The sequence below is a fragment of the Ochotona princeps genome, chromosome 15, assembly GCF_030435755.1.
Source record: "Ochotona princeps isolate mOchPri1 chromosome 15, mOchPri1.hap1, whole genome shotgun sequence".
Classification (NCBI taxonomy): domain Eukaryota; kingdom Metazoa; phylum Chordata; class Mammalia; order Lagomorpha; family Ochotonidae; genus Ochotona; species Ochotona princeps.
In genome coordinates this window covers 6,626,820-6,650,304 of record NC_080846.1, presented here as the reverse complement: position 1 = coordinate 6,650,304, position 23,485 = coordinate 6,626,820, and the positions used below count along the sequence as shown (strand labels likewise).

Below are 23,485 nucleotides of genomic sequence, written 5' to 3'. Positions count from 1 at the left end.
AGGAGACACTGGTCCAGCCTGACACAACTTGCATCCAGTCCTGGCATGTGCCAGCTGATGCTGCAGTCTAGCCCAGTTGGCCTACCCCATTTTTGCTCTTCTGTGTGCTGCCAGTGGGTGCCTAGTGCGTAAGGCCACCTCCTGCCATGCTGGCATCCCATATGGGTACAGTTGCAAAGTCCCAGCTGCTTCAGTTGTGATCCAGCTCCCTGCTAATGCGCCAGGGAAGGCAGCAGAAGATGGTCCAAGACCTTGGGCACCTGCACCCATGTGGGAGACCTGGATGAAGCTCTTAATTCCTGGCTTCAGATCCATGCAGGCCCAGCTCCAGTTGTTATGGTGTGGAACCAACAGGTTAAAGAGCTCTGTCTCTTCCTCTCTGTAATTCTTCCCCCCAAAAAACCAAAAAATGGCTTATTATTTATTTCTAAATGTAAAATGACAAAGGTCTTCCCACCCACTTTCTCATTCCCCAAATAGCCGCAACAATGGGGAGCTGAAGGAGGCTGGAGTGGGGAGCCAAAAGTTCATGGAGCTCTCCCATGTGAGGGCAAGAACTCAAGTACTTGAACCACCATCTGTTGCTTCTAGCAGGGAACTGGAATAGAAATGGAGCAGTAAGCCCGGCAGCGTGGCCTAGCGGCTAAAGTCCTCGCCTTGAAGGCCCCGGGATCCTATATGGGCGCCGGTTCTAATCCCGGCTGCTCCACTTTCCATCCAGCTCCCTACTTGTGGCCTGGGAAAGCAGTCGAGGACGGCCCAAAGCCTTGGGATCCTGCACCCATGTGGGAGACTCGGAGGAAGTTCCTGGCTCCTGGGTTTGGATCTGCAAGCACCGGCCGTTGCAGTCACTTGGGGAGTGAATCATTGGACGGAAGATCTCTGTCTCTCCTCCTCTGCATATTTGACTTTCCAAAACAAAACAAAACAAAACAAAGAAACAAACAAAAAAACTTTGGTAAAAAAAAAAACCCCAAAACATAAAAAAGTAAAATAACCAAACATGATCAAGAGAGTACATTGCTGGGGACTGTCCCTGAGCACAGAAGGGTCCTGGTATTTTTTGGGGGGGGCGGGGCGAGGGAGGACTTCAAGGGTCCTGAAACTTAAGCTCCATAAACTCCATGGGGATCCTGCACAAGTAGAACACAAGATTGCAGCACTGGGGAATGGGGCAGGCCTACACCAGTCTAAGAAGGGTGTTCCTCCGGGGGGTGCATGAAGTCATAGCAAAAACTTTAGGACCAGATGGGCCCGGCGGCGTGGCCTAGTGGGTAAGGTCCTCTCCTTGAACGCGCTGGGATGCCATATGGGCGCCGGTTCTAATCCCAGCAGCTCCACTTCTTCTCTATCTCTCCTCCTCTCTGTATATCTGACTTCGTAATAAAAATAAGTCTTTAAAAAATTATTTAAAAAAAAAAAACTTTAGGACCAGAACCAACAGGGGATATATCGCATAAGCAACGGAGCTATGTGACAATGAGGTCTGGAGACCGTGGCCCAGACAGGGTGAGGCAAGTAAATTCCTGGTCCCTGAGCAAATCCGTGCCAGGCACTGGAACCCATAGTTCCACTGTATGTTGCCCATGGTGGCTCAACCAAGTTTTCTAAGGTTTAATATACGGGATCCTGTCTGTGAGTCGTATAAGCCCACCGCTCCGCGAGGGTTTCCGTGGATTCTGAAGTCCCCCTCCTCCCGTGCCTCGAATTGGCACAGGACCCCGCAGCGTGGGCTCTCACCAGCAGCGGGGGTCCCCAGCATTCCAAAACAGCTGGCCTCATCTTTGCCTGCTCCACGAGGCCACTCTCCTCAATGCCGTGTCCTCGCGTGGGACACGCGTGGGACCACTGGTACACTCGGCACGTCCAGTCTCGAGATGCTCCAGAGGCCTGAAGACACTTCCGCGGCGGACGAAACACTTACACCTCAACCCCAGGCCGGCCCCTCATCGTCCCTTCCTCCAGAAGCCGTCCGGAAGAGGCTGGCAGCCATCTTGGGTGTGGCATCGTAGGGATTTCCCCTTTAATTTTTACCAGTTGTAATGACAACTAGCTCATGATTTTGGCTCAGAACTTACATAATTGCCATAGACTCATATTGCTTGAAAAAAAAGAACTGAGAAAAAAATATTCTTAAGTAATTATCCTCGTCACCCTTCTGAACATGGCCGTTTCCGTTTGCCGGGGGCCCCGGAACGTCTTCCGGTTTTCTGGTGGGGACTTCCGGCGTCGTAACGCAGGCGTGTGCCGCCGAGTTCGCTCTCTCCGGCGGTCTCCACGAGCGGCGCCGCCATGTCTTATCCCGATGATGATTATGAGTCGGAGGTAATGTGGCGCCACTCGCGTGGCCTCATTCGCCATGCGGTTTCTGGGCCCTCTGGGATGCCGGTCCTGGGAGGAGGTTTGGGGTTTTGGGCGAGCGACCCGCCCCGAGCGGGCCCCATGCTGCTGGCCCAGCACCCGGCTCCTCTCTGCCACTCCTCCCCGCGTGTCCGGCCCTCGAGTCCACTCCTTCTCCAGGCTTCGCCGGCCGAGACTGGGGAGACGGTTCGGTGTTCGTGTCAGCCCCCTCTTTTTCCGGGCTGGGGTCGGTGGAGTCCATCCCGGGGCCCCCCAGGCTGGGACGGGGCCTGAACCCTCGGCCTGCCAGTGGGACGCCGGCTGGGAGAGCATTGTGGATTCCCGGGTTGTCTGTTTGCTTCCAGGCTGTCTACGACCCTTACGCGTATCCCAGCGACTATGATATGCACACAGGTGAGCGCCCTGCCGGGGACAGCCAGGCCTCGGTACTTCTTCAGGGTCAGGGTCAGCTGAAAATCGCTTTGGCGGTGAAGTTCTCTGGGTCTGACCGGCACCTGCTAAGGACTGCTTGTTGGGGGGGGGGGGTTGGGACGGATTTGGAAAGTTTATAATGGTTCTTTTCCTAGTAGCCAGGGGGGATTGTACCACTTTATGTAGACTCAAGGGTGGTTTAATTTGAAGACTTCTGTCCCACCAGGAAACTCTAAAATATCTACCCATCTTTGCCCTCCAGGAGACCCGAAGCAGGACCTGGCTTATGAGCGTCAGTATGAACAACAGACCTATCAAGTGATCCCGGAAGTGATCAAAAACTTCATCCAGTATTTCCACAAGACAGTTTCAGATCTGATAGACCAGAAGGTGTACGAGCTGCAGGCCAGCCGGGTCTCCAGCGACGTCATTGACCAGAAGGTGTACGAGATCCAAGACATCTATGAGAATAGGTGCGCGCTGGCCGAGGGGCCGCCTTCCGGGGGACCGCCTTCCGGGGGCTGGCCTGGTAAGGCAGCTCCTTGGCAGGAGGGGAGCTGGATGCTGGAGCTTTTTTTTTCGGTGCTCAGGGGAGCTTTGATTCCGTGGCTAGAGACAAGTTCGCCTTATGGGACTTGTGTCTCGGGAAACTTGGACAAGGCCTGAAACGCTAGCGTTTTCAGAAGCTTACACGAAAAGGGAAGTGTCACTGTTAGTAACTGTGCCAAGCGCAGTTAGCGTCATGTTGTCAGTGTATTCGAGTTGTGTCCAGGGGCTTCTCCTGTGTGTGGTTTTTTTGTGTGAGTGTTTTTGCCCTTCACGGTGCCCTCCACCCCCCCCCCCAAGGGGATGATGTTGCATTTTATATTTAACAAAAAAAAAAGAGTCACATAGCTAATTAGGTGGGTATGGTGGGTTTTCTCCCCTCACAGTTTGACACCAGAGATAAAATTGTTTTTAAATCTTGTCTAGAAATAGGCAGAGAGCAGCAGGCTGCCATGAACTAGTTCACTCCCTGATGCCCACAGCAGCCAGGGGCCAGGAGCTCAGTCCGAGTGTCCATGTGGGCAACCTGTACCCGACCACCTGCCATTGCCCTCTGCCCACCAGGGTGAGCATTCGCCGGAAGCTGAAGTTCCACGTGGGGCTGGGACTTGAACCCAGGCAGTCTGGTATGAAATGCTGGTCTCTCCGATGGCGCCGGATGCCTGTCCCGTGGCGTGGTTTTGAGGGTGCCCCAGTGTGGCGGCCGTTGGAGATAAGAGTGGACAGACACATCTGGGGTAGTTAGAAGAGATGTTGCCAAGAGTGGAGATGATGCCTGGTAGGGTACAAGGCGGGCAGGGGTCTGGAGGCCTGCTGGGCTGTGGCCTGCGTTTCCTTCTTTTCCTAGTTTCCTGGTTGAAACTGTAGAGGCCTGAGCTCTTGAGCAGAATAGCCACAGGTGCAGCTTCATTCATTAGAAAAATGAATTTTACATTTTTTTCGAAATGTAGCTAGTGTTTTAAAAATGAGTGTCCCACAGTAGAGGACCTCACTGTTGTTCTGGCTCCCTCTCCTCCCTTTATTTAGGTTTTGTTTATTTGAAAGATAAGAGTTACAGAGTAGAAACCAGTCACCCACCTGCTGGTTTGTTCTGCAGGTGGCTTCAGCAGGCAGGCTGAAGCCAGGCCCTGCTAGGTGTCTGAGTGTGTGCAGAGGCTGCAGAATTTGGCCTTGCTCTGCTGCTTTCCTGGGCGGGTGAGTGGGGTTAGAAGGTGGGAGTGGAGTGAATGTTTTAAGCTAATTGGGTATTTCACTTTTTGCCTTTGGAATAAATCTAAATCTAGTATGTATTTTATAGTTGGAGCATATTTAGTTTCTTGTATATCAGAAGTACTTAATCTCTATTTAGATTTCATAAAGTTTACTCAAGTAATTCCAAATATACCTGAGTGCTGAAAGTGTTTCAATAACTGAGTTACTGGTTTTTATTTATTTTTAAAAATATTTTTATTGAAAAGGCAGATTTATAGAGAGAAGGCGAGACATAGAGAGAGAGAGAGTCCATCTGCTGGTTCACTTCCTGGTTGCCACAATGACTGGAGCTGAGCCCGTCTGATGCCAGGAGCCAGGAACCTCTCGTGGATCTGCCGTGTGGGTGCAGGGTCCCATGGCGTTGTGTCATTATCTACTGCTTTCCTGGCCCAAAAGCAGGGAGCTGGGTAGGAAGTGGAGCAGCTGGGACACGAATCAGCACCCGTGTGGGATGTCAGTACTTGGAGGTGGAGGATTAGCGAGATGAGCCACTGAGCTGGCATGAATTACTGGTTTTTATATTTGACATAAAATTTACTGAAAATTAAAGTTCCGTTCTGTTGTGTTAACCCCCTGTAGCTGGAGGATGCTTGTTGGGCCTTAAGGGGCTATCCCACCTGGGGTCGTTCACTGCCCCCCACGCTGGAGTATTAGTCTCTGCTTACCGTCTGCCAGCGTACCAAGGGAAGCAGCAGATGATGGCCCATGGCACCCAAGCAGACCAACTGGAGTGCTTGGCCCAGCCTGACCCAGCCTGACCCTTGTGTGTTGGGAGATGATTTCTTCCTCTGTGTCTTCATGTCCGTCACTCTGCCTCTCAAATGACTAAGAAATTAGCAGAGATTTTCAAAAGGCAGGAAAAGGGACGACGGTCAAGATGAGGGCTGTGTCTCGCGCTGGCCTGCCTGCAGCAGGTGAGGCTCAGGCGGATGCGAGTTCTGGGCTAGTGGCTTCGGCCTGGCTATTGGCATTGGGGCTTAAACCAACACTTGAAAGATTTGTCACTATCTCTGCTTTTCTGTGTCTTTGCATTTCAAATACAATGAAAACAAATATTTTGTTTGTTTATCTATTTTGAAAGTTTGTTTGAAAGACAGAGTTACAGAGAGAGAGAGAAGTGAGATTGTCTGTCTAGTTCACTCCCCATTGTAAGTGGAGCAGCCAGACTCAAATTAGTGCACTATATAGGAACCAATATATATGGGAGCAAGTAAATCTCCAACAGTCAGAGGCTTTATTTGCTATGCCACAACACTGACCCTGAAAATTAGGGGGGGAAAAAGTGAATCATCAGACAGGTGTCAGGGCAACCAAAAAATTTTCCAGAGGCTTTGAAGAAGGTGTGATCTGTAGCAAAAGGTCAGATGAGAATGGAGTCAGATGGCCGAGGAATCGCTCAATCTAGAGGGCTCCAGAGTGGGAGGCTTTCACTTTGTTCCCTATGTGTGCTGGACTAACCCAGGAGGAAGGGAGGGCTCAGGCTGGGATGGGAGAGGGGGATGGAGCTGCTCAGGGGAGCCGGGGAGAAACAGCGCCAGCATGCATGCAGGTGTGCTGCGGGGTCAGAGCACAGCAGGCACAGCATTCCCAGACATGGAAACAGCACAGGCCCATCCCAGCTTGGGATAGAGTCACGTGACCCTGAAGGCTTGCTGAACTCCTGACGGAAGGGAGTGAGTTGCTATAGTAAGGGCAGTACGCTACACCTGTCGTAGTGCAGAATTGGGGTAGGATGTTGTGGACGGGAAGGGTCCTGGCCCAGCTTCAGGGGCCAGTTGCCCTCTCAGAGCTGCATCCTCATCCATCCACTGGGAGGGGTGGCTCTTTTGGGTTTTTCCTATTTAGAAGCTATGAAACTTCTCTGCTTGGTTTTCAGCTGGACTAAGCTGACTGAGAGATTCTTCAAGAACACTCCTTGGCCGGAGGCTGAAACCATCGCCCCGCAGGTTGGCAACGGTAGGTGTGTGCTTGGGGGTTGGTGGTGCTGTGTGGGCGCCTGCAGCTAGGAGCCCCTGGCCGGAGGCCTCTGCAGGCTGGGTCCCTGGGGCTTCCCTGCTTCTCTCCCTAAGACCCAGTGCTTCCTTGGAGGTACAGTTGGTGGAAGGAAGGCCTCAGGTCTCACGAGGGGACAGCTCTCCTCTGCAAGGCTAAAGCCAACGTTGGCAGTCCTTGTCCTAACTGCTTTCCACTTCTGTCCATAATTTGTGGTCACTCCAATAACTCTGGAGTCAGCACCCTAGCCTGGCACCTGGCAGCTTCTTCAGTGATATCCTGTCTGGGTGAGAAGTGATGAGCACTTAGCTGCCTCTGCTGCCTGCTGGAAAGAGGATCTTTCCCACGTCGACTTGTCCTGTGCCCATGTGGGTGTCTGTGGATCTGCGCCTTCCTCTAGGAGGCACACGTTTCTAAGAGTCTCTTCTCAGTGGGGTCTTGGGTGACTTCCTGCATCTGGCAACAGATTGTAACTGCATGTGGCCATGTTGTGTGACGACACGTGTCTGTGTCATCTACTGCAGCCACTCCTTAGAGCCCTCGTGTCCAGGGATGCCATTGGAACCTAGCCACACATGTTCCCCTACCCAGCACACCAACACATGACACTCCCAGAGGGAGGGCAGGTGTCCAGCTGGAAGGTCCGGAGGTGCCAGCCAGTCACGCAGTGAGCATCTCGAAGGATAGCAGTCTCGGGCTGGCTGTGTTAATTCTTCCTGCACAGGATGACCACCTGAGGCTGCATTGGCCACAGGATGAATCTCCTAAATAGGATTTCTGAGTCAAAGATGTCTGGGTTTCTAACGTTATTAGTGTCTTTGACCCATGTGGAGCCTTAACTATTTATGTGCTGGTTTGTTAAAGTAGTTGGACAGCAACCGTTTCTAATTGGTGAAGAGGCCAGTGCTGTGCAGGTAGAACATCCACCTGTGGTGCAGGCATCTCATGGATACCAGTTCAAGTCCTGGTTGGACCACTTCCAGTCCAGTTCCCTGCTCTTGGCCTAGGGAAGCAGTGAAGGATGGCCCTAAGTGTGTGGGCACCAGCATGCACTTTGAGACTTGGATGAAGCTCCTAGCTCTTGGTTTTGAACTAGTCCAGCTCTGGCCATTGCAGTCATTTGGGGAGTATACCAGCAGATGGAAGGTTTCTCTTGCTCTCTGTTCTGCCTTTCAAATGAGATTAGGATGAGACTGACAGAATAGAATGGGGAAAAATACACTTTTAAGATTTATTTATTTTCACTGGAAAGTCAGAATCACAGAGAGATAGAGAAGAAGATCTTCCATCCACTGGCCCACTCCCCAGGTGACCACAGTGGCCGGAGCTGAGGTAATCTGAAGCCAGGAGCTTCTTCCAAATCTCCCACACTGGTGCAGGTTCCCAAGGCTTTGGGCTGTCTTATACTGTTTTCACAGGCCACGAGCAGGGAGCTGAAAGGGAAGTGGAGCTGCCAGGACACGAACCAGCACCCACATGGGATTCTGCACATGCAAAGCAAGGACCCCAACCAGTAGGCCACCGTATTGAGCCATGAAGTGAATTTTTTGGCATGCATTTTTTGTGCATAAGCATATAGTTTAGATGTTGTTTAGTTCCTAAAATCACCTTTCTTCCTCCCTCTGCTCCATCTCACACGCTCTCTGCCATCTTTTCCAGATGCCGTCTTCTTGATCTTGTACAAGGAATTATACTACAGGCACATATATGCCAAAGTCAGTGTGAGTATCTGAAGGCCCCCGCAGCCCGGCCCACCCCACACCCTATTCAGGATGCACATTCACGTGCTTCTGCCTTGACCAGTCCAGACTGTTGTCGGTTCCTTTATCTGTGAGTGATGCCAGGCTCCTTGGTCACACCTAGCTTAGTCTATCACCACCCAACTCTTGAGCTAACCAGTGGGACTAATATTTCCACAGAGTTTGGCCCCCACATCCCTCACAGAATCTATCCCCAGAAATGGTTCTCTCGTGTGCTGGTTAATGTCATGGCCCTGCCTAATGTGACCAGTCTCCTAATCCATCATTATGTCAGGTACTAGGATATGGTCCTGCCAGACAAGCCACCAGCCTTAGCTTTTTCATGGACTGGTGCACGGTGGTCAGCATTGTTCACTGATAAGAAGTTCTGCAAAGGACTCCAAGGAGGCTGGTATATCAGTTTTACCCATAAAGGCCATCTGGTCCCTCTCCTCCAACCTACCAGGTCTCAGTACCCTTGTTTACTTTCAAAGGAAAAGTTACTTTGTCATTGGTAGTCTTCAGGATTGATTCATAACACAGAGGCACAGTGGGCTCACCATGGAGCTACCTAAGCAGCAATTCAAAACCCCAAAACCACAGAGCTTGCTGCCGGTGTGCTCAGTGGCTGGAATCGGGCCTCTTGAGCATGGAGACAAACCTGGCCTGGCACCCACCCTTGCCTCCCAAGGGCATGGTCACTACCTGACCTTGCTGCAGCATCAACAGGGATGGGCGGAGATTTCGTCTAAGAAATGCTGAGGGAGTCAGTGAGTCCACATTGCTGGAGTGCACGCCAGAGAAGCCAGCGCTGCGCCGCCTGTCCCCGCCCTTCTTGCCGGTCCACTCATTACCACGTGCGGGCTTCCAGACTGCCATCCCCGCAGCGTGTACCCAGACACTTCTTTTTTCCTTTGGTGTGTTGTCCCTGAGTGTCCTTCCTTCTGAAATGTGCATGACGCTGTCACTGTGTGCCAGGCACAATGCTAAGCGCCTGGTTCTGTCTCTTAGTGGCAGTATCACAGAGTTGACAAAAATCTTAGCGGAAACCTCTGCGCTCTGCAGAAGGCCAGGCTTGGGTGTCGCACTGGCTGCTCGGCATCTCCACCCGGCTCTCCAGTCGTCATCTCTAGTGTAATGTGCCCAAGCTGCAACTCCTGCTTCTCTCTTAACCTGCTTCCTGTACATTTGTCATCTCGATAACTATCACTGCCATTCAGCCTGTTTCTCAAAGCCAACATTCATACCCCTGCTGCTTCTCCAGCGCCAGTCCTCAGGCCAGAACCCGTGCAGGTGCTGCTCCCCTGCTGGCACATTCCGCCCCCATCCTCTTTGCAGGATGGTCGCCAGGCCACTCCCTCACAGGCTTCTCCTGAGAAGGCTGAAGTCCCAGGTTTTAGCTGTGGCTGCTGAATCCTTTGCCCAGCTGATATCTTCCCTCATCCTCTCCCTTCCTGGATCCCTAGCCATTCCTGGCACTTGAGAACAGCTCTCACTAGTGCATTCTAGCATGTGTTCAGTGGGCGTTTCTTGCTTCCTCCACTGGAGGTTAGCTGCACCAACTTTGTTTTCCCTGCTGGAATCCTGTCTGACTCATTTTGGTGATGTGATTTTGAGCACATGTGTGCCTTAGTGAAAAAGGAAAATAGAGCCATGGTCTGTGGAGTGTTTACCTCAGGAAGTCCCAGCTTCTCAGGCACTCACCACCCATCCCTCAGCACCTGATCTGACTCAAACCCCCGTCTCGGCACCAGTTGTCATCCCCGTGACTAGTAGAGTTCCTGCCACCAGAGTCATCCCAGTGGGACCCCAGTCACCTAAGTTGGTAGGAGGTAGATGCCCTAAGGTTATTAGTGCTGAAACTGATGGACCTAGTGGGAAGGGAGAGTGTAGCCGGAGTGGACACATGGCTTTGGGCAGGCCGGGACATCGGGTGTCCCCCACCAGCCCCCAGGACACCTTCTGCCCGGTCTGTAGCTGAAGGCTCAGCAGGCCGAGGCGCTAACTGCTGCACTGGGTACCGGTGGACACTGCCTCACGTGTGGCCAGTGTTCAGCTGTGAGGAGGAGGCTTTTCCCCTCGTGAGCCTCTATATTGTGTAAAGGCCTTAACTATGTTTTTTTTTTTTTTTTTTTTTTAAGATTTATTTTATTTTTATTACAAAGTCAGATATACTGAGAGGAGGAGAGACAGAGAGGAAGTGGAGCTGCCGGGATTAGAACTAGCAGCCATATAGGATCAAGGCGAGGACCTTAGCCACTAGGCCACGCTGCCGAGCCCTTAACTATGTTTTCTTACTGGTGACCAGTCAGCGACACGCCCCCCCCCCCCCTTGGGGGTGGCAGGGCCAAGACTACAACATGTGTATTCTTTGTACCCAGTTGCAAAGGACGTCATTCCTGCTCTCAATCCCCAAGCTCAGAAGTTGGTCCCGAGGACCAGCAAGCAAATGGTTAGGCTGTGAGGTCCTGCTGTTCATCAGTAATCCTCTTAGCTGTGACTTTGCGGTAGCCGTGAGCAGTGTGTCTTGAGTGGATATAGCTGTGTGCCCGTGCAACAAGTGATGGACAAGAGACTGGAGCAGGTGGTTACTGGCCCTGGCCTGGGGTCTGTTTGGGATAGGAGGGCCTCCTACCTGCTGGTTTGGTGGGGCCTAGTGTGGCTTGGTGGCATGTTGTCTCTTTGGGCTCCTGTTGAAGCACAATTCTGCTTGTGCCCAGGTTGGCAGTGTTTTCTTCTGTTTCTATGAAACACTTTGTCTTCTCTGTGCCAGAGCACTCCAGTTCTCTAAGGGTCAGGTCTGTACCCCTGTCATCCAGCGGGCAGTGCCCTGTGGGCTGGAGCACATGCTGGCTTCCCTGTGGCTTTAGGACTAGGATTCCAAGCTAGAGAGAACAGACCTCAGTTCTCGCAGTTCCTCTTCGTAGCCTGGGGTGAACCACGTGGAAGTGAGTTATCTGTGTGCTGATGTCTGTTCTCTTCACAGGGGGGACCGTCCTTGGCCCAGAGGTTTGAATCCTACTACAACTACTGCAACCTCTTCAACTACATTCTTAGTGAGTCTCAGTTGAGCCAAGTGGGTGAGGTTAGGAGAGCTGGCATTGGTTTCATGCTCTTCTTAAGCAGGATTTGGGAGTGTAAGTGGGAGCTGGGGGCTTGTGGTTTGTTGTCCTTTTAAGAGGGAAATTTCAGGGCCCAGCATTGTACAGTGAGCTGAGTGATGATCCACCTGCCAGGTTCAAGTCCCAGCTAGTTTGCTTCTGGTTAGCTTCTTGCTGATGCTCGTGCTGGGAGGCAGCAGGCAATGGCTGAAGTACGGGAGTTGCTGCCACCCGTGTTGGAGACAGGGATGGGGACGCCTCTGCAGCCTGGCCCACCCCTGGCTGTAGGGGATGTGACTCAACAATGGAGAACCTCTCTCCCCCTTCCACATAAGTGAAATAAGCAAAACTAGTTCTGCGGTCTGTGAATAATCTTTGGATCTGACATTTATTTATTTATTTATTTGGTGATTTCCTGAGCAGATGCTGATGGTCCTGCTCCCCTTGAACTTCCCAACCAGTGGCTGTGGGATATCATCGATGAGTTCATCTATCAGGTATCTCCTCCGCCTCGTTTGGAATAATGACCCAGGCAGGGAGCAGGTGAAGCCATTGCATGTTACAAAAATAGTCCAGGTGGGGCAGAAGATACCCTGTGGCAGTGTCCTCATTGCTTTTCTGCTGAGGAGCTGGCCCAAGCTCCGGGTAGGAAGTTGGACGTTTCTGTGTTTGGGCTGCTGTCTGGTCGCTCCATCGGAGATTTGATTGTAAGTTATTCGGACTTCACCTCCCACACTCAGAAAATGGAAATACACTGCTTGATGATGATGGAGACGGTGGTGGCCAAAATCTGTCAGGACACCTTCTCCAGGCTGCTGCGGACAATGTTTTGTTTGTTTGTTTGTTTGTTTGTTTGTTTAAGATTTATTTTTATTAGAAAGTGAGTTATATAGAGAGGAGGTGAGACAGAGAGGAAGGTCTTCTGTCCGCTGATTCACTCCTCAAGCAGCCATAGTGGCTGGAGCTGAGGCATTCTGAGACCAGGAGCCAGGAGCTTCCTCATTGCTTAAGGCCTTGGGGTAGTTTACATGTCTATGTCAGGATTGTAGTAGGAAAGGCTACAGAAATAGCCAGGCAGTTTACATAGTGCTTCTTGTAGTAAATTTGGCTTTTTTGTTGTGATTGTTTTCTTTCTCTTGTGGAGACCAGTTTTATTTTGTAGAAATTATACATCTGAAAAAGATTAAAATAGAGAATTTAGGAAAAGGATCTTTTTTCGCTTCTGTTTTATGGGGATCATATAATTGGCTAGCTTTGGGTATTTCAGGGGTATTTGATGGAGGTTTTTTTTGGTTGTGTTTTTAAGATTTATTAATTTGAAAGGTGGAGTTACACAGGGAGGGAGAGACAAAGATCTTTAGGCTGCTGGTTTACTAACCAACCACATGGCTGAATTTCTCAGCCAGGAGCTTCATCTGAGTTTTCCTAGTGGGTGCAAGAACCCAAGGGCTTGGAGGAGCTCTCTGTCACTTTTCTTCTTTGTACCTCTGCTTTTCTTTCTTTTTTTTTTTTAAGATTTATTTTATTGGAAAGGCAGATGTACAGAGAGGAGGAGAGACAGAGAGGAAGATTCTCCGTCTGATGATTCACTCCCCAAGGGCCATAGTGGCCTGTGCTGCGCCAGTCCGAAGCCAGGAGCCAGGAACCTCTTTCCGGGTCTCCCACGTGGGTGTAGGGTCCCAAAGCCCCGGGCCGTCCTTGACTGCTTTCCCAGGCCACAAGCAGGGAGCTGGATGGGAAGTGGAGCTGCCAGTGCCAGAACCGGCGCCCACATGGAATCCCGGCGCCCACATGGGATCTCAGCGCATCCAAGGCGAGGACCTTAGCCATTACGCTATCACGCCGGGCCCAACTCTCCTTTTCAAATAAAAAAAGAAAGCAAAGAAGGCATTGTTTGTGCTGTTTGACCAGGGTTGTGAATCCAAGGTCCCCCCAGGGTGTGCCTGGAGCATCTTGCCCAGGGCTAGGCTCCTGGGCCTTTTCCAGTGCAGGCCTCCTGACTGGTGGCCAGTTGGTGACTGCTGTCAGCCAGGCAAGCGAAAGGAGGACCTGGCTAGGCAGCTCTATCCCTCTTAAGATAGTCACTTCCTGGGCTTAGCCAGTTCTCTCCTGGAAGGGGATTACCGTACTTTCCCTTTCTGACAAAGGTTGAAGTCCCTTTGTTATCTTCCCCCCCACAAACTAGTAGCAGTGCCAGATACTTTCACCTAGTCACCGTGTGAGGATAGACTCGGTAGTGCCTAAGATTCATGGTTTACTCAGAGCTGGCCGTGGGAGAATGAGCTCTAAGAAAACTGAAAATGAGCAGTGGTCATCTCCCTGCTCCTCTGCCTGGCCCAGAGCTCTGGCTTCGCCTCATTGGTGCCTTGCACACATGATGGTCACGTGCCGCTGTCCCACGGCTGTGTCTTTCTGTTCTGCCTCAACAGTTCCAGTCCTTTAGCCAGTACCGCTGTAAGACGGCCAAGAAGTCCGAGGAGGAGATCGACTTCTTGCGCTCCAATCCCAAAATCTGGAATGTGCACAGCGTCCTCAATGTCCTGCACTCCCTGGTCGATAAATCCAACATCAACCGGCAGCTGGAGGTGTACACCAGCGGAGGTGAGGCAGCAGGCCTAGCGCCCTAGCCTGGCATCCCTCCCAGCAGCCTGTGCTGGGCTCCAGCCGAGTCCCTGAGGAAGTAGAATAGCTATGTCGCCGTCTTTGGGAGTGCTGTGCTGAGTTAGGGTGGGCTTACTGAGCTGTTCATTCACAAACACCTCCTGGGACTGTGGCCTGTGGGTTTAGATGAATCCTTCTTGGGCTTTGGAGGTTGGATCCTCTTTACACTGCTGTTTTTTGAAAGGCAGTTACTGGGGGGAAGTCTGCTATTCATCCCCCCAAATGGCCACAACTGCCAGGATTGAGCCAGGAGCTTCAGCCACATGTCTCACATGGGTAGCAGGGGACCAGGCATTTGGGTCATCTCTTGCTGGTTTTCCAGGCAGTTTGAAGGAATTGGATTGGGTTTGGTGCAATGGCTAAATTCTCAACTTGTAAGCACTAGGATCCCCTCTGGGTGCCAATTGGTGTCCCAGCTGCTACACTTCCAATCCAGCTGCCTGCTTGTGGCCTGGAAAACTGGTAGAGGATGACCCAAAGCCTTGGGACCCTCACCTGGTGGGGTGCAGAGGAGGCTCTTGGCTTTGGATCAGCCGTTGCGGCCAATTGGGGAGTGAACCAGTGCATGAAGACCTTTCTCTCTCTTTGTGAAATTGATCTGCCTTTCCAGTAAAGATAAATCTTTAAAGAAGAAAAGAGGGAGCTGGGTCAGAGAGGGAGAAGCAGTCAGGTCTTGAATCTGCACCCATAGGGGCTGGTGGCAAAGCAGGAGGCTGCTTGGAAGTCTTCTGCGTTGGTGTGTCAGGCTTGTTTGAAGTGGCTGGGGTGAAACTGGGAACATTCTGGTGTCTGGGGATGAGGGGACTGCTGGCCCCTCCGGGTGGTTGGGGACTCTGAGAAGTGGCGTCGCTGTAGAATGGACCTCCTTGGAGATGTGACGTGGTGGTTCCCTGCAGGGTAAGTGCTGTGAACACTGAGACAGGTGGTGCTCTCCGACTCAAGTTGCTGCTCTGGCTTCTGTTTGAATTGGTCGTTTTGCCTTCTTGTAATTTTGTAAAAATATTGATTCACTGTGTTGTAAAGATCTTCTAAATGTTGACACAAATTTTATCACAGTATTTAAAAATCACATTGCTGGCATTGGCACTGATCTTCGCAGGTCTTTATTTGGAAGCTCATAGTGAGAGCTTTTCAAAGCTGCATCTGGCAGCTCGTGTTTCTCATTGGCAGCAGACACGGTCGGCTTCAGCTGGTTTCATTGAAGTGTGCAGGTTGACTTCGTGTGTTCTTGAGAACATATTTGCAGGTAGTTGAATCTGAGTGACCTGTTAGTGGTCATCATTCTTTCCAGTAGAAGTGGTGCTCTCAGAAAGAGGAGTTGGTCCCTTTCGTGTAAGTGCATGACCAGAGCCCAGCTTTGACCTCTGGACTCAGTGGTCAGGTGGTCAGAGGGGCCTTGGTAAGAGGCCCCACTCACTTCTCACCCCCGAGAGAAAATGAGTATGGTTGGCTGGACTGGGCTCGCTGTTTTGGAGAACCCTCTGGGAGGCAGCATTGGGGCGTTCTTTAGCACACGTTTGCTGCAGCAGGCTATGTCTGTCCCTGCCAGGTGACCCTGAGAGTGTGGCTGGGGAGTATGGGCGCCACTCACTCTACAAGATGCTCGGCTACTTCAGCCTCGTGGGGCTCCTGCGCCTTCACTCGCTGCTCGGGGATTACTACCAGGCCATCAAGGTGCTGGAGAACATCGAGCTCAACAAGAAGGTAACGGCTGGCTTCCACTCCCGGGGAGACACGGGATGCCCTTGGGGTGAACCTTAGGGGCCAAGGAGGACTCCTCCCTGGGCCATCTGGAGTCTCTTTGGTGTGGTCAGAGTGCGCCAGGCCAGCTGCAGTGGCTCATGGCACTTAGGTGTTTTTCAGCAGTCTTGGTTCTCCCTCTCTGTTTTATAAAGATTTTACTTTTATTTGAAGGGCATAGTTACAATAAGAAGGGGCTTCCATTCATTGATTCACTCCACAAGCGGCTATAGTGGCCAGAGTGAGCCAATCAGGAGCCAGGAGCTTCTTCCAGGTCTCCCACGTAGGTGCAGGGACCCAGTGATTTCCCTGGTGCATTAGCAGGGAGCTGGATTGAAGTGGAGCAGCTGAGACCTGAACCAGTGCCCATGTGGGGATTCAGCACTGCAGAAGACGGCTTGATCCCCTCACCTCTGCACCAGCCCCTGTGCATTCCTTTAGAGCACTTAATTGAAAAAGTGAGAAAAAATAAAGCATTGAATTTTAGGTTAGTTCCTTGTAGTAATAGCTAGAAAGATGGAAGCCGTAAAAAGATAACCATTTAGTAGTGGCTTCAACACCACAGCTTCCTTGGGATACTTCTGGGCCTTTGAGGGGTCACTGCTGGTGTCTCCCCACCGGCTGACTCTCGGCCTTCCCTCCTTGCACATGCCCCTGGAACAAACCCGGACTCAGCTGTTTGTGCCTGCCCTCCCACAGAGCATGTACTCCCGTGTGCCTGAGTGCCAGGTGACCACCTACTACTACGTTGGCTTCGCGTACTTGATGATGCGGCGTTACCAGGATGCCATCCGGGTCTTTGCCAACATCCTCCTCTACATCCAAAGGACCAAGAGCATGTTCCAGAGAACCACGTATAAGTATGAGATGGTAAGGGGCTCTCTGTGCTGCCGGCTCCTCATGTATTCATTTTTTTTTTTAAAGATTTATTTATTTTATTACAAAGTCAGATATACAGAGAAGAGAGACAGAGAGGAAGATCTTCCATCCGATGATTCACTCCCCAAGTGAGCCGCAACGGGCCGATGCGCGCCGATCCGAAGCTGGGAACCTGGAACCTCTTCCAGGTCTCCCACGCGGGTGCAGTATCCTTGACTGCTTTCCCAGGCCACAAGCAGGGAGCTGGATGGGAAGTGGAGCTGCCGGGATTAGAACCGGCGCCCATATGGGATCCTGGGGCATTCAAGGTGAGGACTTGAGTCGCTAGGCCACGCCGCCGGGCCCCATGTATTCATTTTTAAAAATATTTATTTATTTTTATTGGAAAGACAGATTTAGAGAGAGAGTTTCCATCCGCTGGCTCATTCCCCAAATGGCTAGAGTGGCCGAAGTTGAGCCAGTATGTAGCCAGGAGCTTGCTCTGGTCTCCCACACTGATGCAGGGTTCCAAGGCTTTGGGCTGTCCTTGACTGCTTTCCCAGGGCTCAACCAGGGAGCTGGATTGAAGTGGAGCAGCTGGGATACGAATTGGCGCCTATATGGGATCCCAGTGCTTGAAGGGGGAGGACTAACCAATTGAACCATTGCGCCGGACCTGCAGCTGACTCTTTTAAACTGCTTGAGATAGAGAGCTACAGCAGGCGAAAGAAAGGTCTTCATTTGTGGGCCAACTTTCCAAATATCTGTAACAGCCAGGGCTGGGCCAGTCGAACCCAGGAGCCTAAAATTCTGTCCAGATCTCTTAACTGGGGAGTAGGAACCCATGTACTTGGGCCATCATCTGTAGTTCCCCACAATGTGTTAGTAGGAAGCTGCGTTGGAATGGGGTAGCTGGACTTGAACTGACACTGATAAGGGATGCAGGTGGTCAAGGCTGCAGTATGACCCACTGCACCACAATTACTGCCCCAGGGGCTGAAATTTCAAAGGATGGTGATGCCACACACTAAGCCATTTCAACTGGAGGTTGAGAGTTGTGGGGATCAGAGTGTTGGATTCTAAAGTAGTGCTTATCACCGTGTATCTAGTGTTCCATGGGCAGTGAGGAGCCATCAGAGGTTTTGAGGAACTTTATCCTGACATGAGAGGATTGTCCTGTCAGTGATGGGAACTGGACTGGGGAAAGACAAAATGCCGTGAAGAGCTGGGGGGTGACAGCCCAGAACGAGGGGCACTGAGGCAAGCTCAGTGGCGCTCAAGTGAAGATTGGTGTAGATCTTGGGGAAACCAAGACTGGTGCGATGGGGAGCGGTGAGGGTCCCTGCAGTGCCCCCAGGGGTGGGCAGCTAGTGGGCATTGGGGCCTCAGCACAGTTGTCAGCCTCACCATTCGCACGAACTTGACCTGCCCACAGATCAACAAGCAGAACGAGCAGATGCACGCGCTGCTGGCCATCGCGCTCACCATGTACCCGATGCGGATTGACGAGAGCATCCACCTGCAGCTGCGGGAGAAGTACGGTGACAAGATGCTGCGCATGCAGAAGGGCGACCCGCAGGTCTACGAGGAGCTCTTCAGCTACTCGTGCCCCAAGTTCCTGTCGCCTGTGGTGCCCAACTATGATAACGTGCACCCCAACTACCACAAGGAGCCCTTCCTGCAGCAGCTGAAGGTGTTCTCCGACGAGGTACAGCAACAGGCGCAGCTCTCAACCATCCGCAGCTTCCTCAAGCTCTACACCACCATGCCCGTGGCCAAGCTGGCTGGCTTCCTGGACCTCACTGAGCAGGAGTTCCGCATCCAGCTGCTCGTCTTCAAGCACAAGATGAAGAACCTGGTGTGGACCAGCGGCATCTCTGCCCTCGACGGCGAGTTCCAGTCAGCCTCTGAGGTCGACTTCTACATCGATAAGGTAGGCTCGCGTCTGGACAGGAAATTCGAAAAAAATACTGTGATCTTCTGCCATTGTTCTGGGCGTAGGGCACTTATGTGAAAAATCCTCTTCTTGGGATGTTTCCATCCTACTGTAAGACAGTAGACACTAGGGGCTGACACGGTGGCAGAGTAGGCCACCTCCACCCGTGGTACCATGTGGATGAGAAGTAGAGTAGCCAAGACATGAACTGGTGCGCATATTGGATCCTGGCACGTGCAAGGTGAGGATTTAGCCACTGAGTCACTTTGCTAGACCCTTGTGTCACAAGCAGAGGAGATGGCCCAAGTCTTTTGGACCCTACACCTCTGTGGGATACCCGAAAGAAGCGCCTGACTCCTGGCTTTGGATCAGCTCAGCTCTGGTTGTTGTAACCAGTTGGTCAGCAGATGGACAACCCTTTCTGTCTCCTTCTCTCTGAAAATCTGCTTTCAAATAAATATTTATTTATTTTAAAAACATTTATTTATTATTTTTTATTGGAAAGGCAGATATACAGAGAGGAGAGACAGAGGAAGATCCTCCATCCGATGATTCACTCCCCAAGTGGTCGCAATGGCTGGAGCTGAGCCAGTCCGAAGCCAGGAGCTCTTTCGGGTCTCCCATGCGGGTGCAGGGTCCCAGAGTCTTGGGCCGTCCTCCTGCATTCTCAGGCCACAGGCAGGGAGGTGGATGGGAAGCGGGGCCGCTGGGGTTAGAACCTGCGCCCATGTGGGATCCCAGTGTGTTCAAGGCAAGGACCTTAACCGCTATGCTGTCGCGCCGGGCTCCAAATAAATATTAAAAGAAGAATAAGAAGGAAAATACCCAGTAAACAGATCAGCGTTATAACTAAGCAGACCATAGTAGATGGGCCCGGGTGGCCACAGTTGGCAGAACTGGGCCAGGCTGAAACCAGGAGACTCCTGCTCTCTTCTGGCTTCCCACATGCATGCAGGGGCTCAAGGACGTGGGCTGTCCTCTCTTCCTTCCAGGGCAACATGAGCAGGATGCCAGCACCACAGGCTGAGGCTTAATGTACCATGCTATAGCTACAGCCCTGGGCGATTTTTGAGAACGTACTGTGTAGGGCTGACCTCATGGTGCAGCATGTTAAGCCATGCCACCTATGATGGCGATATCCTGTCACTTCAGGTCCCAGACATCCCACTTTGGATCCCACATCCTCTTCCTCTGCCTGCTGAGATGCTGACTTTGGCCAGGCTGAACCCTGACCCTTAAGAGCGTTTAGAGATTGGACCAGCATCTTCTCTCTGTTCCTCTGGGCTTAGCATGGGTAAATCTCTTTTTAAGTCTTCAGTATTTGAAAAGCAGAGTTAGAGAATGATATGCAGTCTGTTGTAGCATGGCGGATGAAGCTGCTGTCTGTGACGCCAGCATCCCAGATGGTTGCCAACTTGAATCTGGCTGCTCCACTTCTTTTTTAATAGATTTTTTTTTTAATTGGAAAGTCAGATTTACAGAGAGAATGAGATGCAGAGAGAAAGATCTTCCATCTACCTGTTCAATCCCCAACAGCCAGAGCTGAGCCGATCCAAAGCCAGGAGCTTCTTTTGGGTATCCCACAGAGGTGCAGGGCTCTCCTCTGCTGCCTTCCCAGGCCACAATCGGGGAGCTGGAAGGGAAGTGGAGCAGCCAGGATTAAAAACTGGCGCCTGGGCCTGGCAGCGTGGCCTAGTGGCTAAGGTCCTCGCCAGGATCCCATATGGTCGCCGGTTCTAATCCCGGCAGCTCCACTTCCTCTCTGTCTCTCCTCCTCTCTGTATATCTGACTTTGTAATAAAAGTAAAAATGAAAATCTAAAAATAAATAAATAAATAAATAAATAAAATAAAAAAAAAAAACTGGCGCCCATATGAAATCCCAGCGTATTCAGGGCAAGAATTTTAGCCAGTAGGTTGCTGCGTTGGGCCATTTTTATTTATTTTTATTGGAAAGGAAGTTAATACAGAGAGACAGATAAAGATCTTCTGTCCATTGGTTCACTCCCCAAGTGGCCACAACAACTAGAGCTGAGCCGATCCGAAGCCAGGAACCATGAGCAGCTTCTGGGTATTCCGCATGGGCACGGGGTCTCAAGGCTTTGGGACCAGCTGCTGCTGCTTTCCCAGGCCATAAGCAGGGAAGCTCAATGCATCTCTAACTCTGCCTTTCAAAGGAGTATATAATTAATGTGTGTGGTATATAAAATGTGTGTGTGTGTATATATATAATGTATAATTTACACATACATAGATGGTGTTTAAGTACCCTGCAGGTCTCCCAGGTGCAGGGGCTCAGATACTTGGGCCATCCTCTGCTGCTTTCCTTGGCATATCAGCAGGGAGCTCGATCAGATGTGGAGCAGCCAGGGCTCAAACTGGCAATGGTGTAGGATACTACCTTCTCAGGGTGGGTGGCCTAGACCCCTGTGCCCCACCCAGCCCAGTGCTGCCATGTGAAAGTTTCCAACACAGTGATTTTAGTATGCTGTAATCACGATGTTGTGGAAGCACGCCATGATCTAATTGCAGGACGTTTCCATCCAGTGGAAAGCAGCCAGCTACCCAGCAGCAGTCCCTCCTGGCTGCCCGCTCCTTCCCCTTTCTGCCTTGGGGGTTTCCCTTGGCGTTTCTGCGGCCTTCTGATATGTCGCCCCTTGTGCGGGGCTGCCCTCCCCATGCCTGCTGGCCAAGTGTACCCGCACTGTGGCTTGTGTGTGAGTGCTCAGCTGCCTCGTTGCTGTCCTGTACACGCACACACCATGTTTTGTCCACCCCTTCCTTGGGCAGCAGGCCTGGGAGTTGTTTTCATTGCTGTGACGAAGTTTGTGTGAGCAGCATTTGTGTCTAGGTGTGAATGTGCTGAGTCATTTGTTTTGAAAACTCCCCTTGCTTTCTCACTTGAGACTGTAACTTCTGGAATATGATGTGGTTGGCAGAATTTAACTGTGTCTGACATGAACAGACTTGGCCAACGTAAAAATATGCCAGTAAAAGTGGGTGTTTTTCAATGTTGTTTCAACTCAAGGAGCCTTTCCCTGCAGTGTGAGCTGTGCCGTCATGTTTGAATCTGCCATCTCTTAGAGTCCCCAACTGGCTCGCCCTGACTCTGGTTTGGTGGAACACCTCTCCTGAGAATAAGCAGTGTAGTTATTATAGATGTTCAATTTTGCTCAGAGATTGTATTTGGGTCAAGCTAATAATAATATGCCCCTTGCCTACATCAGAAGATATTTTCGCCACATGTTTTGTGGTGGTATTCTTCCCAGCGGCTCCTCCCCACACAGCCCTGCCTTTGCCTTTGACAAGCAGTGTAGGGGTAGAGATTTTGCCAGCACTTAACAGCAAGTCCCTGAGTGGCTCCTGGGTTGCGGGACCCTCCCCTTCCTGCTCCCCTCCCTCATAGCTAACGCTTGTCCCCCAGGACATGATCCACATTGCTGACACCAAGGTCGCCAGACGCTATGGGGATTTCTTCATACGTCAGATCCACAAATTTGAGGAGGTGAGAGACGGCCAGGGACTGCCAGGGACCGGGCTCAGAATGGGGTGGGACTTGTCACGTGGTGTCTTTCCTGCTTCTGTTCTCTGGTAGGCCTGTAATGGGCCCTTTAAGCTGTGGGTTGGGGCTCCCTGTCAGGGCGGGGTGGGGCGGGCCTCCCCAGAACTGGCTGCTTCCCAGCCCTCTGCGGGTGGCCAGCTCTGCTTGCCCTCCCTCCTTCTCTAGGGTTTCCTAATATGGGCAGGTTCTCTGCCTGCTCCTACACATCCCTGCCCACCCCCCCTGCTCCTGGCACTGGGCTCCACCTCATACGGGTCTGGCGGGTTCCTGTTGGCTGGGGTTCCAGCCTGTTACCTTGGTGGAATCCAGGCCCTAGCAGAGTCTGGTGGTCTTCTGCAGTCCCAGTGGGAGCCTGTGTCCCCATGCTAGGGACCCTCCAGCAGGGGGCAGCCTCTGCCTGCAGCAGTTACACATAGACCAGTGCTGCCTTCTGTGGGCACAGGGGTGGGGGTGGGGAGAGCAGTGGAGGTTATGATTTGGAGTGTGGGGGGCAGTCGATACAGGCTGTGACGGATCACGCGCACAGCAGGACTGTGCACATCTTTGTCTTCAGGGAGCGCTGGGAGCCCCACCTGGTGATGCCCCCTGTGGGAACAGGTACAGGAAAACTTGTAGCCAACTTTGCATTTCTTCCCCTCCAGCTTAATCGTACCCTGAAGAAGATGGGACAGAGACCCTGAGGACATATCTGCGTTAGTTGGTCACCTGTTCTGATGCCACTGTGGACATCAGTGCTTTTGGCACCGGAAGTCGGTCCCTGGGCAGCCCTCAGCCTGCCAGCTGGGTGAGATGTGTTTGAATTGAGGACCGAGATATTCTAAGCAGACCTGAGTAAAAGATGTTTGGAGCCAGATCTGTCAGCCTGTTATTGGGGGGTGGGGGATTTGGGTCGGGGCTGCAGCTCATTGTTTCCATCTGTCTGGAAGCATCCATTATCAGTGTCTGATTGTCTTTTCTAAAGTACTTATTTAAAAGAGAAAGATCCACTGGTTCCCTCTCCCATGTGGCCCCAATTGGCCAGGGTTAGGCCAGAGCCAGAGCCAGGAGCCTCATCTGGCTTGTCCATGTGGGTGGCAGGGGTCCGAACACTTGGGCTGTGCTCTTCTTTCCCTGGCACATTAGCAGGGAGCTGGGTCAGAAGTGAAACAACTAGGACAAGAGGCAGCACCTGTGTCGGCTACTGGCATTGCAGGGAGCAGCTTTACCCACTGCACCACAGTGTAGTCTGCTGTTGTCAGGTTGGGTTCTCATCCCCTGGTGTTTATACAGCATTGTGTCATTTCTAGGACGTTGGAACTTTGTGTCATCACAGGTCATGAGAGCCCTGT

General features: G+C 51.7%; 1 protein-coding gene across 1 annotated transcript; it reads left to right on the top strand.

The window, feature by feature from the left end:
• Nucleotides 1–2,207: 2,207 nt before the first annotated feature.
• EIF3L (eukaryotic translation initiation factor 3 subunit L) lies at nucleotides 2,208–23,010 on the top strand. Its single transcript, XM_058673063.1, has 13 exons — nucleotides 2,208–2,325; nucleotides 2,706–2,754; nucleotides 3,035–3,245; nucleotides 6,446–6,525; nucleotides 8,221–8,282; nucleotides 11,287–11,356; nucleotides 11,825–11,898; nucleotides 13,831–14,002; nucleotides 15,612–15,766; nucleotides 16,502–16,672; nucleotides 18,096–18,593; nucleotides 22,020–22,100; nucleotides 22,799–23,010. Exons 1-13 carry the CDS (start codon nucleotides 2,293–2,295, stop codon nucleotides 22,835–22,837), a joined length of 1,695 nt encoding a protein of 564 aa, XP_058529046.1. The 5' UTR covers nucleotides 2,208–2,292; the 3' UTR covers nucleotides 22,838–23,010.
• The last annotated feature ends 475 nt before the right edge of the window (nucleotides 23,011–23,485 follow it).